An 18,793-nucleotide genomic window follows, 5' to 3' on the forward strand; every position below is an offset into this window, starting at 1 on the left:
GGCAGTGCCAGTAAAAGAAGGGGGCGTGTCTGAGTGTGTTTGTGTGTGTGTGTGTGTGTGTGTGGGGGGGGGGGGGGGGGGGGGGGGTGTCAGGGTAGTCTGATTAGATGGGTTTTGATGGGATAGTGGCTCTGCAGTCCTGACCATGGAGGGAAGATTGCTGGGGAGTGCTGACCGGGTGGAGCGAGGGCCAGTTCACATCAGGTGCCACTGCTACTTTTCCTATGATGCAGATTCTTCCTGTAACCTTGGTGTCACTTAAAAACACAGGAGCTAGGTGCAGTTGAGCTCATTTGAATGGCACATTGCTGTCGTTATGTGAAAACCTTGTATCTCTAAAATGACACTGCCATCAGTCAAAAATAAGGCTGTTTCTCTGACATTTAGAGATATGTGGTTTTCAGTGACAGCTGTATTATGGCAGTGGCTGGTGTGTCCGGGAGTGAGGTAAGGAGTGCCTTGAAATATAGCTCATGAGGAAAGGATATCAAGAAATATTGCATTCACTTTAAACCCCTATGTGTAGAATATGTACCTGTCATTCTCAAATTAATTTTGACAGCATAGTATAATGGATGTAGAAAAATGAGACCATTGCGTTATAAATTGGTTAATTCTATGTGTTGCTCTCTATGTGTTTATTCGATTTGTCCCCAGGTACAATTTGGCCTGAAATGTGTATAATTGACTCAAGGCACAAAGATAGAGCCTCAACCAAAACAGAAAGAGGACTCACTTTGAATTGCTCTGCTTGTTTGTACAGAAACAAATATAAGCTACAGGCAAGTACAGATGCTATCCAGACTCCTATCTTTTTGAACGGGGAGTCGGTCCTCTATATCTGAAGTTCTGATATACATATGTATTTACATTTCATATTTAGGAACTCTGACGAACTGTATACAACATGGAGTGTTAAAATTTGTCCCATAGCTCCATAGGCGACACTATTGTCAGTGTCAAGTATGATTGACAGATTTTCTTGATGATATGCATACAAAGGTGCATCGATTGGCCAGTGTTGTCGGTTCCGCCATCTTTAGCATTACAGATTTTCCCCATTCAAAACTGATAGAGTGCCCTGTCTGTATATAATTGTAGGCCTATATAATTCTGTCTATTCTGTCGTTAACATATCTGATTTGCATACTAGCTAACATATCTAGTAGTAGCTATAGTAGCGGATAGTCGCATGCTAATGTCAACATGCGATTATAGCCACTACTAACACTACTATGCTTTGCTGTATTAGACTGTTGTCTAGTTAGCTAGCTAACAACACCAAAAAAAACCAAACCTGTTTATGCGCCAACTTGTAGAGCAATGGAGAAATGACTCGGAGCGCTAGAGGGGAAAGACAGTTTCCTGTGGCACAGCAACCTAAATTACTATAAAAGAATCCACCTTATCAGAATTCACTTAGCCTACATTAGGACCTTATTACATAGATTTGTGACACAATTGCAAAGCCATATAGATAGAAATGGGAAGGATGTGACTGCAAAGAATAGGAAGTCAGACACCATATAAAGAGATTCCCCATTAATGCAAAAAAAAATGGCTTGTCCTCTGTCACATATTTTATTGTTAAACAAATACATGACCATTAAAGTCCACTTCTCTTTAACCATTAAAATGCTAACTACTACAGCTATCAAAATCTGGTCATATATCATACATGTTTCCAGTCTGCAGTGTTCCTAGAGAGTTTGGTGTATTGTAGTGCAAAGGGTTTAGGGCACAGCGACTCTGGTATTTTCAATGGCTGCATGAAGGATACGTTTTCTAATTTTAGCTTGTTAACTATAATTTTGTCTTTTTGACATCACAACTAGCCTACATGACATAATTCCTAGCATAGTGTTAGCATTTTTTTTTTTTTTTTAGCATTTTGAGTAAGTCACTAGACAACACATTTTGTTATGGTTGTTTGAATCTCAAAATAAGTGATGACGACTGAGGTAACAGAAAACAGTCATGGTGAGAGCCACCTCCTGTGCCCTTGTTTACACAGCCCAGGGCCAAGCACCATGTTAAAATGGGCTCTACAATGTAGGCTAGTTAGCTAGGCTAAGATAAGAGATAGCACTTTATTGATCTCCTTGGAGAAATAAGTGATAGAGAATTAAACTATATAGAATAGCAAGATGTATAGAGATAATTCAACACAGCCATAGACTGCAGCTGTATCACATAGCCTAGGGAGTCCAAACTTTTGAAATGGCAAGACCCCCAGAAACAAATCACAAGGACACCCTTCTGAGGGGATTTGTTGTTGATATTAATACAGAATGTTATAGCCTACTATAGTGCAGGTGAGATAACAGCAGGGTGAAACCCAAGAATATTAATTCTTATACACTTACTCATCCTGCTAAATTATTGTAAATGAAATAATACTAATATTGAATAACTATTTCTTATCAGGTGGGGAGCTCCTGCCACCACTCAAGCATATACATCCATTCTAGGTGTGACCATGTATTGCAGGCTATAGCAGTTTAGCCAAAAAATCTCAATGATTTACACGCCTGTGAGAATAAAACGAAGTTTCCTCACATCCTGCATATGAAACTCCGAAGTGACATCATGTATGGAAATATCCCAGTGTAGCCCCTCCCTGCCCAGTGACATCAGATGGGGTCTTGCTGCTTTCCTACAGAACACGGTGGATGAAACACAAGCTCAACTAAACTGGGAGAGCTCGACAAACTAAACCTGGTTTATGCGTTTGCTTCATGGGACAAAATTAGCGTGCTTTCGTACCAGGTAAGTTGCCATCTTTTCACCGGGTTGCTCTTCACCGTTATTTGTGAAAACAGGCTGTTTTTGCACAGCTAAAAGTGTTCCCGGGGTCTAACAAACAGTCGCTCCACCTGGAAGCGACGTACCGAATCGTAAAGCCAAAGAATTAAAACTTTTCGTTATGGAAGGCAACAAAAGTGATATAATGTCGGCTAAATGTGCTAGAAAGAACGACGCGGTAAAACAAAGACATAATGGTCAACATTTTGATTTCGCCTGTCTTTCCAGTGGGGAGTATATTTACATTTCTTTCTTCCTTTTTTTTTTCCTATCTCGGTATTTCCCCTAACTAGGCAATGTGCACGTCTTTGAAGTTCCAGACATGTATTTTGTTACTTAACTGTATCCTAGATGCCACGAAACCAGAGTAACGTTTGTTACCACTAAAAGAAAGACTCTTTGCTACGTTGAAGTCTTTTTTTTTATCCCTCACTTCAAGTTCCAACCCGTTCGAGAGAACGGTATCATAGCCTTTTTTTTTTTTTTTTTTTTGGTAAGATGCTAAAAAATCACAGCAAAACCGTAAGTCTCTAAATAAATATTGTAGGAATAATAGTAATGGCATAGGAGATAGGCTACAGATACCATAAAGTACGATACGGTGACTATAAACACTACTGAGCACCGAATACACACTATAAGGAACACTATAGGAATACTTCAGGAGTATGATGGTGATTTTTCTTTAGGGGAAAAGGCACTGTGCGTGACATCGGTTGCCATGGCATTAAAAAAAAACACAACCCACCAGATTTCAAGTGAGGATTTGGCATCATCTTGAGGGTACAGACTGATGTGTAATGCTTCAAATTGCAAGCCCCATTTTATTCTGGTCTGGCTCTCTGTAGTCGCCAGCCCTGCTCACCAAACTGTTAAATGCTTGCAATAACACAAGCTACGGCCTGGTCTCCTCTTTTTCTAATTATTTTCCAAAGCTGATCTGTCATTCACTATATAGCCTACCACAGTAAGTAGCTTATATTGGTTCCCCACTTGTCTGCTGGCACACAGGCTGCTAACATTGCAATGATGGAAACAGCAAAGCATTAATCTGCTGTTTTGTCCACTCCAGGTCACCTTCAGGTTTCTCAAGCAGTGAAGTTTGGTTTTGTATGGAGAGAAGGGTGTGATGTATTCTCTTGTCTAGTGAAGTACAGTAGGCTGCCAGTAACCTGCTGTAGCACTTACAACAAGGGAAAGTCATTAACTGAGTGACCGACCAGCATGGAAAAACAAAGGTGATCAAGTCTTTTGGTAGATTTGAATTTTTTTCATGTGGAATCAAAACCACAGCCTTTGTATTGCTTTGAGAATACAATTTTCGTACTGAATAATACATGAATACCATATAGCTTATTTAACTAAATGTCTTACTGTGCCAGCAGCAAGAGTCAGTCTCATTTGCTCTCTAGCAATCTGAATATACTATGACCACGATTCAGTGAGCTTACATGTGTTCACATAGAAGGAGCCGGTGTATGCCCATCCCAAAACATGACCATCTGCTTGTTATGAAAAGAAGGATAATGAAGTAGATGAAAGATACTCTGGATTAATGGCCTCGCTCACTATCTAGCAATGTCTCAATCCAAACTGGTCTTCGTCAGGCATGATTATGATCTGACGAACCAGTTTTGATAGAAGACACAATCAGTCCAGTGTGTGGATATCTCTTTTCTTTTTCTTATGAAATTGAAGTGATGTCTGCCTGAAATAATCAATAGCATCAAGAGTAAATTGGCTGTGTGATGACCTAGATCGATTAACATGTGTGAAGTAGAGGGCAGCGTCTCCTATCTGATGTGCAATAGTACAATTTCTAGCTGTCTCCTAGCCTTCCTATTCTATCAGTGCTGTCACAATAACTGGAATTTCAATACTACTTTGATACAGTTGAGAAAGATTGAATTCAGTGTTGAATTTTCTAAACATTAGATTCTGTGTGTTCTGTAAACTAGGATTCCATTTTAACATAATCTATAGAGGACGTACACATGCGGATTAGAATGGTTCAAGTACTAATCTGCAACTGTTCCATATAAATAAGGGTCCACTCTGCTACTTTCTATCACCCATTGATACCATACAATAGTGATTCAACCTATACCCAGTTCTTTTACATTTGCTGTTCTAAACAACTATGAGGAACAAATCCTCTGCTGCGCAGGAAGTGATGCATTGTATGTCTACGGAAGCAACGACAGGGCTTTGTTGGAATAAATATAAGAAGGTAGAAGAAATATAAGATGCCACAATCAACATTGAGTGCCTTTATTGTTTCATTATATATGGCTAGTGTCTAAATTGAATGCAAAATAACAAAGCAACGACTGCTTATCACCAAAGGTGTCACTAAAATCAAGACAAACAAGAATCTTGTGGATTATCGCTTTCAAGAGCAAATCAAATCACTGCTCTCTATGGGTTGAAACTTTCAAGCATGTTGCACATTTGACCGCACCCCGATCCGTGATTTCAAAGCAGGTATTTTGCCTTTTGAAAGCTGATTTGTTGGTCTGGCTCTTGACAGATTGCAGCATTCGGGAGCTAAACGGCTAAAAACATGGCAACAGCATCAAACAATCCACCACATCTTGAACTGGATCCCAGTCCACCTAAACTGGCTGACAAAACTGGTGCCAGGAGCAAAATATGGAACTATGTCACATAAATAGCCGACAAAGAAAGACACACAAAATACATCAAACCCCCTGTGCAAAAGTTGCTACAAAGCTGTCCAAGTGTGGTAACACATTGCTTGACGGTTCTTCTTGATTGCTGTGGTCAAACTTTTACAGATTTAATTTATTAATAAATGGTATCAAAGACAAAATTCTGATATTGTGACAACACTGCATTCAGACTGGACATTTTATCATTCTCCCAGCAAAACCTATTGCACCCCCCCCCCCATCTTGAGGACCCAATCTTAGGTTACAGCTGGACTTCAATAGAGTTCATTGTCTGAACGAATGTGCATGTGATTCCAGATAAGCTTCTCCCTCCCGGCGTGAACGTGCGTCTCCTGGTGTTCGGTCTTGCCGGGGCTTGGTTCCAACTGATTACAGTCTGAATTATGACAGAGAGGGCACTGGCAGGGTTGGCATCAGATACGCAGCTGATGAGCCCCCCACCCCACCCCCCCTCACACACACACACCCACACACCACCACCACCCCAGGGCAGCCCTTGTCAGCCTTACTTGTCAGTGATGGTAGCCAGCGATTATACTGTGCATGAGTCATCCTGAAGCGTGGTCATTCCCTCGCAATTGTCCCCCTTCACGCCAGGCATCAGCTGGAACCCAGAGTGAGTGTTCTCTGTTGAAGGCGTGCACTTGTCTCTACCTGTTATCAGGAAGGGAACATAGAACATACCTTTTTTATCAGTTTCATTTGCATCTCACTTGTTTGAACATAGGAATGCTCCATGACGGGCTGTGAACGTTGTGTGTTGTAATTGGGAATCGTGACTGGAGCAGTATGTTTCAAGAGAGCCTGGGAATGGAGCGTGTATATATGTCACTCCGTGTGTGTGGGTTCGGGGAAGACGGGTGGATGGGGAGGGGTGCGGGCATGTAATGCCATTGTTTTGTAGTTCGTGACAAGACTGGCAACAACGAAAGAAGTCCAATGAAATTCCTTATAAAAGCCCAGAATGACAGTTTAACATGCCCTCTAACCTCCTCTTTATTATTGAAAGAATGATAAGTTTTCCTCTCTTTTTACCCCTTTACTTGAATAATGCATGATTTCATTTGGACCCCGGCATACCACGCATTCCTTTTCACTTTATCCCCTGCAGCCATTTTGCCTTGGTGTGTTTATATTGCGAGGTAAGGAATGAAGTAGAGATTGATGGCTAGAGCTAGAGCAACACTAATAGAAATTTTTTTTTTTGGCATTTTCTTTTCTTCCCGGCATTTTATGACTGTCTATGTCGGATACACCCGACCGAAACACGCCTGGTTGCAGTGGGAGAAAAAGAGACATTTGGGAGAAGCCGTCTGCCAGAACTAATGTGCATGACAGTTGTAATTCTGGCATAAACAAGCAGTAAAGCCAACATGTAGTTAAGCAGATCTACCCACTGACTCCTCATGCTGATAGTGCCAGAGGTGTTGGCTGCCCAAATGTTCTAACACGCACAATAGTTTTTATTGCCCCTAGTCAGCAGCATACTACACTGAGGATGGTTGACCAACAGATTGGTCAGCAAACACAGACTGTACGTCTTACAAAATGGATTACTGCGCAAAAGGTCTTCGTCTACATAGGGTAACTTTTAGTCTCAGAACAGACAGTTTGTCTACTGGCTGTGGACCCCAGGCAATCAGGAGCTGTGGCTGCAGAGTCTTGACAGCTCTGACAGCTGAGATATGGGAGAGATACTCAGTATAGCCGGATGGTCTTCTGAAAAAGAGCAGCACTAGGATGTGATACCTCCTCTGATTGAAGCTGGCACATCACCCAGGTAGTTTTCAATGACTTATTTATTAGCTGAAATAACTTTTCCCTCAGAATGAAACATTTTATGATTGTGCGGAGGAGGGCGCGTAAGGTGAAACAGTCAGAACGGTTTTACTCGCACATTTCTTTGTCAGAATACTGTTTCTGTAAGACCCCTGTAAGACTGCTTCCCCTGTACACACACCCTATTAAATATTCCTCTCATTAAAGTGCAACATCAGTAATCACCATTTGCTTATGCTTTAGCCCTAGTTGTGGAGATGGCTCTGAGCCCGAGTGTAATTTTACAGATTTAGTGAAACATTTTTCCTCCCTCGGCAACACTTAAGTATGACAATTGTGTACACTGAAGCTTAGCTCCACCTTGCCCCGGGACATGAGATATTGGAGCTTTGTTTTCCAACCAGTCAAGGCCGGAGCACTGTTGACTCAGTATGAGAGCGTTTGTGTTCTTGCTCTCATTTTCTGTTGCCTGAGAACAAGGCATCTGTGTCACTCACATTATCTGGTGAGTTCACAAGCAATTTCAAGGTCCCTGTCCCTCACTCTGACAACAAGGTGATGCACTGTAACCAGGTTTGCCTAACCTTTTTAAGCTGCGTCGCACGTATATCACGTTGTTGGATACTACACTAGACGACGCTGCACGTGGGCGGCTATAAATGGCAGCGAGAGGTGTCTGTTTTAAACATTTGAACTTCAATACCCATAAATCCTGTAAGGTGATGTCAGTGAACTGCACACAGCACGCTCATGTTTACCAGCCCGGTCGGTCTGTGATGCTTTATACCAAAGATACCAAAGGGACGAGAGGCAAAAGGGCCAATGTTGATAAGTGGATTTGGATTTCACTCTGAAGTTTCAATTTTTTACTTCCTGTGTGTGTGTGTGTGTGTGTGTGTGTGTGTAAAACATTTCCCACCAGTGACCATACCCAACAAAATTTGATTTGGGTAATTGGGGTGAATGTCTCATTGTAGATTCAGTGGGGGTGGGACACTCTTCTCATTTGCAGTCCCACTTAAAGCGGAATTTCTCACTTTTTTGTGAATCGCAAGATGAGAACAATGCGTCGAAGGCTTTCCGTTGAAGGAGACGAGGGAGGCAGGGAGAGTCAGGAGAGATCTGGCGGGCTGTCATCACAAAGGCATTTCCTCCTTGTTTCTGCTGCTCAGCCACTTCCTGCTCAGGAGCAGCCTTCCTTAAACACAGCACAGCTCCACATCTGCGCCGGTCGCCAAGGAGAATATGAAGCCGGCTTTTCGGTCGTCAGTGTTTCCCCCGTATATTGCTGAGGGGGCGAACGTCATTGTGTGCCTTTGGCCTTGTACACATTGACTGTAGCATTTACAGCCTGTGCTTCATTAATGCTCATCCTCTGTCGTCTTTTCCTGTATCCAGATGTACAGAGGCACACGAGATGGATTTCCTTACTAATGTAAGCACCGGCATGAACTGGACATGATGAATAAGAACCGAAGCATGTTTTGTTAATATTATCGCTAAACATTCCTACATAAGGAGAACATCCAACTTGTAGAGTTCTCTTGTGTGTATGCTACATATCACCTTTATCATTGGATTGGTTTGTCCATTGGTTTGCAGTTTACTTGGTTAATTAGATCCAGGGCACAATGTGCAAGTAGAGGTGTGCAGAGCCATTGTCATTGCCATCAGGAACTCGGTCTATGGTAAACTGTACACCATATGATAATAAAGTAATAATTATTGCAAAGACTAATATTAGAATTGTAAATGTCTGATGTTTTGATGGGAAATTAGTAGTTGTGTGATTGGAAAAATTGCTCAGAAGTGTAACCTAGCCAGTGGTGCAGTTTCTTAAAGCTTTTTATGTTACTCTACAGTAATTTCACCACTATTTTATGATTCAAATAATACCATTTGCAACTTACTTACTTACTCATTACAGGACACCCCCCTTATAATGAAGCTGCATAGAACTTCGCCTTTTTCATTAATTTCTTTCGGACTTATTGAATTTCATTGTCAGTAATTTTATTCCTCAGATTAGTTCAGAAAGACTGAAAACCGTTAAGTTTGTACTTTTCCACTTTCATACAGATTGTGATAAGAGAGTAGTCCAATGAGAGAAACCAATGAGATAGCACCACAAAAGAGGTGCAGTGATATAGCACCTATTAAATAAAAAACTGAAATTCCATATGTATTTCATGTTTCTTGCTGCTTCTTGTATGTTTTTTTTAAGAGGGTGGATAAACTAAAGCTGTGCATCATAACCAATCCCCCTTCTGGGAACTCATTATTTTCTAAACCCTTCAAAATCCTGTTTTAACATTCTACCTGAATATTGATATAGTTTTCTCACTTTTCTGAGATGAAGGTGGGTATCTGGCGGTGCCTTATCTGCTGATAAAAGGGGCTTTGTGTTTTCCCTGCCACTCTGTAATAAAAGCCATTTGGCACCGGCCTATTCCCCGAGGGACATCAACACGACAGGAAGTGAATTGCTGAATAAAAGGAGTGGCATGGATGACAGTTTCATAGTGCCCTTCCTCCGTGGGGATTGGTAACGGAAAGGGCGATTTTTAAGACGTTCTCCCGTGGCCGCCGCACTGAATTGGAGTGTGGTAATCGGCTTACAGTGCCTCAGCTGGGTTACTTGCCATTGCTGCTGCTGCTCGGCGAGTATGGCCACCTCGCTTGGTTACCCAAGGCCCAGACAAGGAATTAGAAGCAGAGGTGGGAGAATAGCAGATGTGGATTACAATTTTATATTCACTGCTTTGGTTTTTGTTGCAAGAACCCTATCGGTCTCAACCGGCGTCGAGCCAGTTCCAGCTAACAGCTCCAGCGAAATAGTTCCATGTCTCTCTCTCTGTCTTGCTGTTACTTTCTCTCTCTCTCATCCTCCACCCCTCCCTTCTCCCATTGCAGACAGCTTGAAGGACGGAGTAACAGGCAGTCTGAGACCATTTGAGGTTAATAGGGCTGACAATAGACCTATGCTGTTAAACAACACCACAAATACGGGCAGAAAAAAAAAGATATGTCCAACTTATTCTCACATAGCCAGCAGCCAAGGGCAATGCACCAAAGTTCACTAGACTATCTAGTCTGTACGATGCTCTCTATAAATAATTTAGTATTTTATTATGTCTTTGTCTGACTGTAATGATGTAATTAATGCGTCAGGAGGGTGTGAAGTCAGATGGCAAAGCACCCCATATTGATTGAGTCATTTTTTATTCTGTTTAAAACAGATGGAGGGAGAGCACGCGCATTCACTCGCAGCGGCCCTAACGGCGATGCTGTTCATGAAGAGTGCTACATTGTTCTCTTTCACTCTTACAGCCGATTGTCATGTTTAGACAAAGATACCGTTTTCCTGAAACAGTGTTGTCGGGTCGGTCGGCCACATGTCTGACACTGTGAAACGTTAGCGTTTAAAGGGTGAAGCAGCAGTCGCGGCGTGTTGCTATGTTGTTGAGGCACCGAAGAAAGCACCTGCATTAGTGCCAAGGACATTCCTTCCTGACACAATCCCCTGATCAGATGCATGAAGCAGTGTTAACTTTTAATTCTCCACATTATGTCAACCAAAGGAGCTGCGGTAATGGCTGAGCGGCTGAGAAATTCTATTAAAGACGTCCAGAGGGAGTCTTTTTGACATGCTATTACCGCAGAAGTTGGCTAAGCCTCGTAATGGCCTCAGCCATTGTCTTATTACCAGGCAACTTTTGGTCATTTGCATGACAGACTTTTATTGTTGACAGTGGTTGCTCAGATTTACATGCCAGAAGTCCCCACCCACTATTGTTCCATTCGGATGTTCTGCGGTGGGGGTTAAACGCTCCCGGGTGGTCAGAAGAGGAGAGCCCAGGTTTAGATAGCTGCTGCAGACCACCCAGGGTTTATGTCCAGGCAGATGGACACAACCTACACCCCCCCAATCTGCTTCAAAGAGATGAGGGCCACAAGTCAAGGGAGGAACTGGTAACATGAGGCTGTAATTAGTGGAGGAACATTGATTTTAGGGTTCCCCTGATATGTATTTTTGAAGTCCGATAGAGATACCGATATTTTTTGATCGAAGCTGTCGATAGCTGGATATTGTGCTGAATATTGTGTCAAAATTCAGTATCTTTAAATTTGATATATTTCATGCCAAAATATTCAAAAAAATTCCAAGTATCTAGTGTCGGGTCGTATTTACGGGGACGGCATAGGAAAATGTCTGTGAGTCTGTCATCTTGTGTCTTGTTTTTGTTACCAATAACTGTACAACAAATACAATAAAACTGTCAGCCATTTGTAATTATAGTACAGAGCTGCTACCTAGGCTAAATGCCTGAGCCTCATTTGGAGGGAGGGAGGGAGCAGTTCTAGTATTGTTGCTTGCTTTCAAATTCTTGCTCATTTCAAAGTTGCCTACAGCAGTTTTAATTACTGTATCCAACTTTAAAACTCAGGTGACAGCTTGGTCCAAATGAAATTCATTAATACAATGAAATATTAATTGTGCGGGTATTTGTCAGCCAAGGCTGCCACAATTCTTGTTAAGACAGCCCGCCTTGGCTATAAAGCTCTACAGATAACAAATGAGAAAAGATGTTTAGGTTTATTTATAGTTATGCAAGTAGTTGACTTTGCAATATTGGCCTGATGTATCAGCAATCCAGTATATTGCTCTAACCCTTGATTCATTTTAATTGTTTAGCCTTTTTGATATATATATATATATTGTAAATATAAAATACTGACACTACTGTGCAGTAACTAACTTTAACATAGGTACAGTAAAGCTGAATTTAGTAGAGTGACTGTGCCTCTAAAACATTTTCTTGTTTGGCAATGTTACAAAGCAGTGTAAGCTCGACACTGGCCTACTTGAATCACTCATGCTCTAGTAGAAGCATGTCAGTAGAAGGCTATCATCAACCCTTTCCCCTATCTATGCAATCTGTCTTCCCTAAGCTTACAGTGTTATGAATTATGAATTGGAGGTAAAAAGCTTGCAGTCGTATGTTGGTGTCTGTCTCTCGAACCAGTGTGTTCCACTGACCCACATCTGCAGTTGGCAGTATTGGCCCTGTATTGTCTCTTGTAGTCTTCTTATTTACATTGACACAATAAGGGTAAGAATATGTCTCTCCGCCTTTCCTAATGGGCAAAAACATAACTGTTACGGACTGCAAAAGAGAGTAGACACAGTGAAGCAAACCACATTTCCCAGAGTGAGGCAATGAGAAGGCAAGTGTCATCCCCAAAGTATTCAGGAGGACGAAAACAGACTGGCTGAGGCACGGTCTGGGAATTTTAGCCCCAGTGCAACATCAGCCTGTATCCTGTCACCTTTCCAATAACTTTGTATTTATGTTGGTATTGGCACATATTCAAAATGTACCAATAGATTTACTATACAGCTTGAATGTTGGCTTCATCACATATGGCTGGTTTTCACATTTGCACTAGCTCTTTACGGAAAAGAAAAAAGCACAAAGCCAGTGTGTTCATGTATCTCAGAATGCTGTTTGGGCTGTAATTTATATTGAATAGCTGAGCTACCGAGGTCAATATGGCCCAATATGGCTCTTTGAAAGCCAAATTTTAAGATTTTGTTTTCAGATAATCACCAAAACAAAATAAAAAAAATCAGTAGATATGTCAGATGTTGTTCAGTCATAAGTTTTTTAATAGGACCCAAAAGTCATGTATCAGTTAGGACCTAATTTGTACACATAAATTTGCTGAAATTCATGAACATTAGTCAGACATCTGAATTTATGAGTCAGACAGCCAAAACACTTTGTTATTCTGTTTATATGGGGGGATATTGCCTTCTGAGTCTCTTACTCTCCTGTTGGTCTGGTTTTGATCCAGATCTAAACTCTGCGAGGGAGCTGGGGGATCAAAGTTATTTAGATCATTTCAAACACACACACACACATTTATACACATCCCTTTTACACTAGCCTTTATGGCTTGGTTTGTGCTGATGGAAAGCTGAGAAGCAGCAAAGTGAAAAAAGTTTCCAAATTAAAACTGGGTCGAATATTTTAGTGATGGTGCGATGAGTGAAGGGCATGATCAACATCAACAGGATAAAGATTTCAAAGGCGAGAAGATGGGGAGTTGGAATATTTAGCTTGGGTATGCTGTCTCAAACATAACATTATATGTCTTAAATAATCTATGACATGTAAAAAAGCAAGTCTGCCATAATATAGGCCTACCTCAGAGATGCAAGGGAATACTCTCTGACTGTGTAGACTTTCTAGTGAATGTGATAAAGCATCATTTTCACCACACTGGTAAAAAAAAATGTTTTCACTCTTTTATTTTCTCTGTTTATTAGGTATTTGGGAGGAGTACCTTTTATAAGAGTTGGGGTGTGTGTGTGTGCTCATTTGTTTGTTCTTTATTTCATGTGTAATTCTGCAGTGTAGCCCCTAGAGCCCTGCATAAGGGAAATACACCAGGCAGTATGGTAGAAATAAAATAAGCGTCAATCAGCTGGAGGCTGGTGGCTGTACATCCACGTACCTGGAAATAGCTTGGTGATTTTCTAACTATAGTGGCTAAGTCAAGGCATGAATTAAATATTTTGTTACAACAACACTGTGCTACCACAGCACTTTGGGGTTAACAGGTTTTTAAAGTCAGCGTAGTTTCACTCACTGCAATAATGCATATCCCGGAGTACCTAAAAATAAAATCACCTGGAATCGCCTGACCAATAACCTAAAAAATTCCCCAACACTAGTTTCTTTTAAAAGCAAATACAAATAATTTATTTTCACCACAGCATTTGACTGTAATGTGCTTTATAAATAAAACTTGACTAATAAGTCTTTACTAAGTAAGGCAGAGGGAATGTATTTAAACATTTTAGTGAATAATATCCTGGTCTTCTTCTCTTCCCTGTCCTATTCATTGTATTGATCCTCATAAAGAATCTTTATTTTCAGTGTAAAATGAAAGTGCTGCTTGACTTCATTTATACATACGAGGACACATCTTCATTTGTATTCTGTTACTATCGCTGGTTTTCACTCTATTTGCATTAGTGAGCATGTTTCAAGCCTGATTCCATTTTAAAATCACAAGGCATCATGCCAGTTTAATGAGACTATAAAATACAGGTTAAAGGTTAATTATACAGCAAGTACAGGTTGTATTTGGAGCCCTTGATGACTCAAGGGCTTGGAGCCAAAGGCGCGTAAGTGTGTTATGGCAGAATTTACAGGAGAGCCAAAACAAATTTTTATCAAACTTGGCTCAGCCGCAGTTACCACATACTGAGCGCAATATCTGAACTTTTTATCAGATTGCTACAATTTCATAACATAAACTGAGTTGAGTAGTACAAAATGATTTTCAGCACACCATGTTGAAGTTTCTTAGTGTTCAGCTGTAGAGGAATGAAGTGTCTCGCTTGCTGTTGCCTTGGCTGAATTTGGCTTCTGAGGATCATGCCGCCATGGAGACCAGGCTGTGGCATAACTATTTATATTATTTAATACATTTTTTTCTGTTTCTTCCAGAGATCATGGGAGGCTGTTGACATCTAACTCTGCCATTAGCTAAAGGGAACCCAGGAGAGCAGCCTGAACACACAGGTTGGCGCACAGGGAAAGGACCAACAATGGCCGCCCATCGAATCAGAGCCACCACCAATAACAACATTTCTCTCCCTCGCTGCAAGTCAGAGGGAACGCTCATAGATCTCAGCGAGGGAGTGTCAGAAGCCAGTCTCACTGATGTCAAAGGTTAGCTGCTAAAACAAAAAAATACATTTTTTTTTTATAATATGTATATATAAATAAATAATACATTGAATGAATCGTCTCTAGGGTTTTTTAAACCTGACATTCTTTTGTGCTTTTTTCTCAGTGCCTTCTCCCAGTGCCTTACGACTGGATGCTACTGCCTCCTTCGGCACTGCCAGGGAAGTTGTTGCCATTAAGGATTACTGCCCATCCAGCTTTACCACCCTGAAATTCTCCAAAGGGGATCGTCTCTATGTTCTGGACACATCGGGAGGAGAGTGGTGGTATGCCCACAACAATACAGAGATGGGTTACATCCCTGCAGCTTACGTACAGCCTATCAACTATAGAGACTCCTCCTTCAGTGACAGTGGGATGATTGACACTATTGGAGACTGTAATGAGGAGGCAGCCAAAGAAATGGACCTTCTAGGAGAGTGGACAGGGGTGATTCTGAAACCGACCACCCTCCAAAATGGAAATCCTTTTACAACAACCCACACCTCTACCAACCCTTTTCTCCATGGGGGTCTTCAGAGTCCACTTGATCAGAATAGTAATGAGAAATCGGTAGACCTACTTCTGTTCGACACCCTGGCTCCATCAGCACCAAACTCTACCAGCAGTACTGTCAACATTAATGGTTTTGGCAGTGGCATTTTCGACCCCATCAGTCCCAGTGTAGGAGTGGGGCAAACGTTGCGCAGGGACAACCCATTTTTTAGAAGTAAGCGGTCCTACAGTCTGTCTGAGCTGTCCATCCTACAGGCTCAGTCTGACAGTCCTCAGGTTTCCTCTGGTTTCTTTGGAGGCCTGAAAGCCCCGGCACCAGAACAGTTCCAGAGCAGAGAGGATTTCAGGACCGCGTGGCTCAATCATCGCAAGCTGGCCAGGTCCTGCCATGACTTAGACTCGTTGGGTCAGAACCCTGGCTGGGGCCAAACACAGCCAGTGGAGACCAACATAGTGTGTCGGCTAGACAGCTCTGGAGGGGCTGTCCAGCTTCCAGACACCAGCATCAGTATCCACATACCTGAGGGCCATGTGGCTCCTGGAGACACCCAGCAGATCTCTATGAAAGCTCTGCTGGATCCACCGCTGGAGCTCAACAATGACCGTTGCACCACCGTCAGCCCCGTGGTGGAGATCAAACTCAGCAACATGGAGACCAAAACCACCATTACCCTGGAGATGAAAGTGTCAGTCGTGGTGAAAATGGAGAGCAGACAGACAACAGAGGTCATGTGTGTCAGGAGTGACTGTAAAGAGGGCCCCTATACGCCCATTCCCCAGGCATACATGTATGGAGACACAGTCCAGGTGTGCCTGGATAACCTTGAACCATGCATGTATGTGTGTGTCGTGGCTCAGTCCCAATCACTATCACCAGACTCCACAGTTTGGGAGCATGTAGTCAAAAAGATCACCCTAGGAGTGTATGGTCCAAAGCATATTCACCCATCCTTCAAAACTGTTGTGGCTATCTTTGGCCATGACTGTGCCCCAAAGACATTATTGGTGAGTGAGGTAGGAAAGCAGGCACAGTCTACTCCACCAGTAGCGCTGCAGCTCTGGGGCAAACACCAGTTTGTCCTGTCCAGACCCCAGGACCTCCGCGTTGGGGTTTACTCCAATATGGCCAACTATGAGGTAAAGGCTAGTGAGCAGGCCAGAGTGGTCAGGGGTTTCCAGGTCAAACTCGGCAAGGTTAGCAGACTTCTCTATGTCATTGCCTCTCGCAACACTGAAGATGTTTCAGATTTCACCTTGAGGGTCCAGATCAAAGATGACCAAGATTGTATACTGGCCCAATTTTGTGTTCAGACACCAACACCACCACCCAAGACAGGTCCAAAGACATCAGTGCAGAGGCGCTTCCTGAAGAAGAAGGAAGTGGGTAAGATAGTCTTGTCTCCTCTTGCCATTGCCACCAAGTACCCTGTTTTCCAGGACAGGAGAATCAACAACCTGAAGTTTGGAAAACTAATCAAAACAGTCATCCGCCAGACAAAAAATCAGTACTTATTAGAGTACAAAAAAGGAGACTTTGTCGCTCTCTTAAGCGAGGAGAAGATCAAGCTGAAGGGTCAGTTGTGGACCAAAGAATGGTACATTGGATATTATCAGGGTAAGACGGGGCTTGTACATGCAAAGAATGTTCTAGTAGTTGGCAAAGTGAAGCCCATTTACTTCAGTGGGCCCGACCTTACCACTACACTGTTACTGGAGCAGATACTGAAGCCTTGCAAATTCCTCACATACATCTACGCCTCTGTCAGAACTGTACTGATGGAGAATATAGGCAACTGGCGAGCGTTTGCAGATGCCCTAGGTTACAGCAACCTGCCCTTGACCCACTTCTGCCGCGCAGAGCTAGATAGCGAACCTGAGAGGGTAGCATCTGTGCTGGAGAAGCTGAAGGAAGACTGCAACAATGCAGAGAGCAAGGAGAGGAAGTCCTTCCAGAAAGAACTCCTGACTGTAAGTTATAGCCTTGGCATCGTCTTCCCCTCTTTTGTTGCAGTGACTTCGCATTTTATCTGAGTTATTGATTTGAGAATCATGTGAAGTGTCCTTCCCTGTTTTAACTTTTGCTTCTTGGTTGCATGTCATCCGTCCTATATGTGTGTCTGTGCATTCAGATAGCCATGGGTTTCTGTCTGTATCCTTCTGGCAGCAGACTCTTTTCTCTCTTTTAGCACAATTGTAGCTTTCATCTGTTATCTGCCTACACCTGCTTGAGGCTATGGTCCAGTGTGCTAATTCAGTTGGGAGTACAGTCAATAAATGCTGTGTAGGCATCAGGGTCAAATAGGGACCTGGGAGTTGTGGAGAGCAGCAGAATATTTTCCCTGAGTCCGTCCCCGCCCAAGCCTCTGTCTCTTGAATTACACTCAATAAGAGTGCAGTGCAGTGTATGCATGCTGCACCCGTAAATCCAATTGATAGCTCCGGCTGCTCTGTTAATGCTCTGTCTTCATTTAAGCCCCCACATATGAATCAAAGTCTTAAAGAAAATAACAGGGCTGTCAAAAAGCCTAATGAAACAGACCCCAACACTTGTCATTAAAGTGATTTTGGAAGTGGCATTTACTATGGGCATATATAGAGGTTCAAGGATGTGTGACTAAATGTCATAACCTCTCAGTGACAGGCTTAAAAATAGAGCCACGGGTGCTTGTTATGTATAGATGAACAGTAAACTCACAAGGTTATACTTCTACTCTCATAGCAATAATAGTATGTCTTTTTCAGAAGGCATTCTCCCCTCCTTCCGTTAGAATATCAGATGTCTATTCTTTAGCCCACTTACACAATAGCAGGGATTTTACTTGAGCCTCCCTTGCGGAGAGAACAGATGTGTCCACAGCAGACAGGAGGCCATAACTCCAGACATAAATGTTGTCATGTGTCAAGGCCTCATACCGCTCCCTTTTCAGTATATTCAGCTTTTCTTCAAAGACAGACAAAATGCTGAGCTCTGTACACTAGAAATGTGCAAACAACTCTTTCTGCTACTCCACTGTGCATATTCTGTCTTCAGGACAGTGATTTTCACTGTTGCCTCCAGCAACATGGGTAGCAATTCCCACCTTGAGATGCTTAACAAACATATTGAACGCTCTTCTCATATCAAGTCTGACTTGTGGCTATGGCTCAAGGTGTCATAAAACATTGCATTTTCATTTTTACTGTTTTTACTCCTATGTGATTCCACTGTGAAATTGTTATCTTTGAAAAGAGTGCTGAACTGTAGTATTGAGCATT

General features: G+C 42.3%; 1 protein-coding gene across 2 annotated transcripts in view; it reads left to right on the top strand.

Annotated features, from left to right (window-relative positions):
* The first annotated feature begins 2,674 nt into the window (after positions 1 to 2,674).
* LOC139645954 (SH3 domain-binding protein 4) overlaps positions 2,675 to 18,793 on the top strand; it is a 28,265-nt gene continuing 12,146 nt past the window's right edge. Inside the window, exons 1-4 of one of the 2 annotated variants that reach the window (XM_071521841.1) lie at positions 2,675 to 2,769; positions 8,676 to 8,712; positions 14,803 to 15,025; positions 15,150 to 17,506. In XM_071521841.1, coding sequence (XP_071377942.1) covers positions 14,902 to 15,025; positions 15,150 to 17,506 — 2,481 coding nt within the window. In that variant the 5' untranslated portion in view covers positions 2,675 to 2,769; positions 8,676 to 8,712; positions 14,803 to 14,901. The remainder of the gene's footprint in view (positions 2,770 to 8,675; positions 8,713 to 14,802; positions 15,026 to 15,149; positions 17,507 to 18,793) is intronic. The other variant, XM_071521849.1, reaches the window with a different exon arrangement.

The sequence above is a fragment of the Centroberyx affinis genome, unplaced genomic scaffold (assembly GCF_046629955.1).
Source record: "Centroberyx affinis isolate AG114_WGS23_722 - 3 ecotype Tasmania unplaced genomic scaffold, CSIRO-AGI_Caff_v1 ptg000079l_1, whole genome shotgun sequence".
Lineage (NCBI taxonomy): Eukaryota > Metazoa > Chordata > Actinopteri > Beryciformes > Berycidae > Centroberyx > Centroberyx affinis.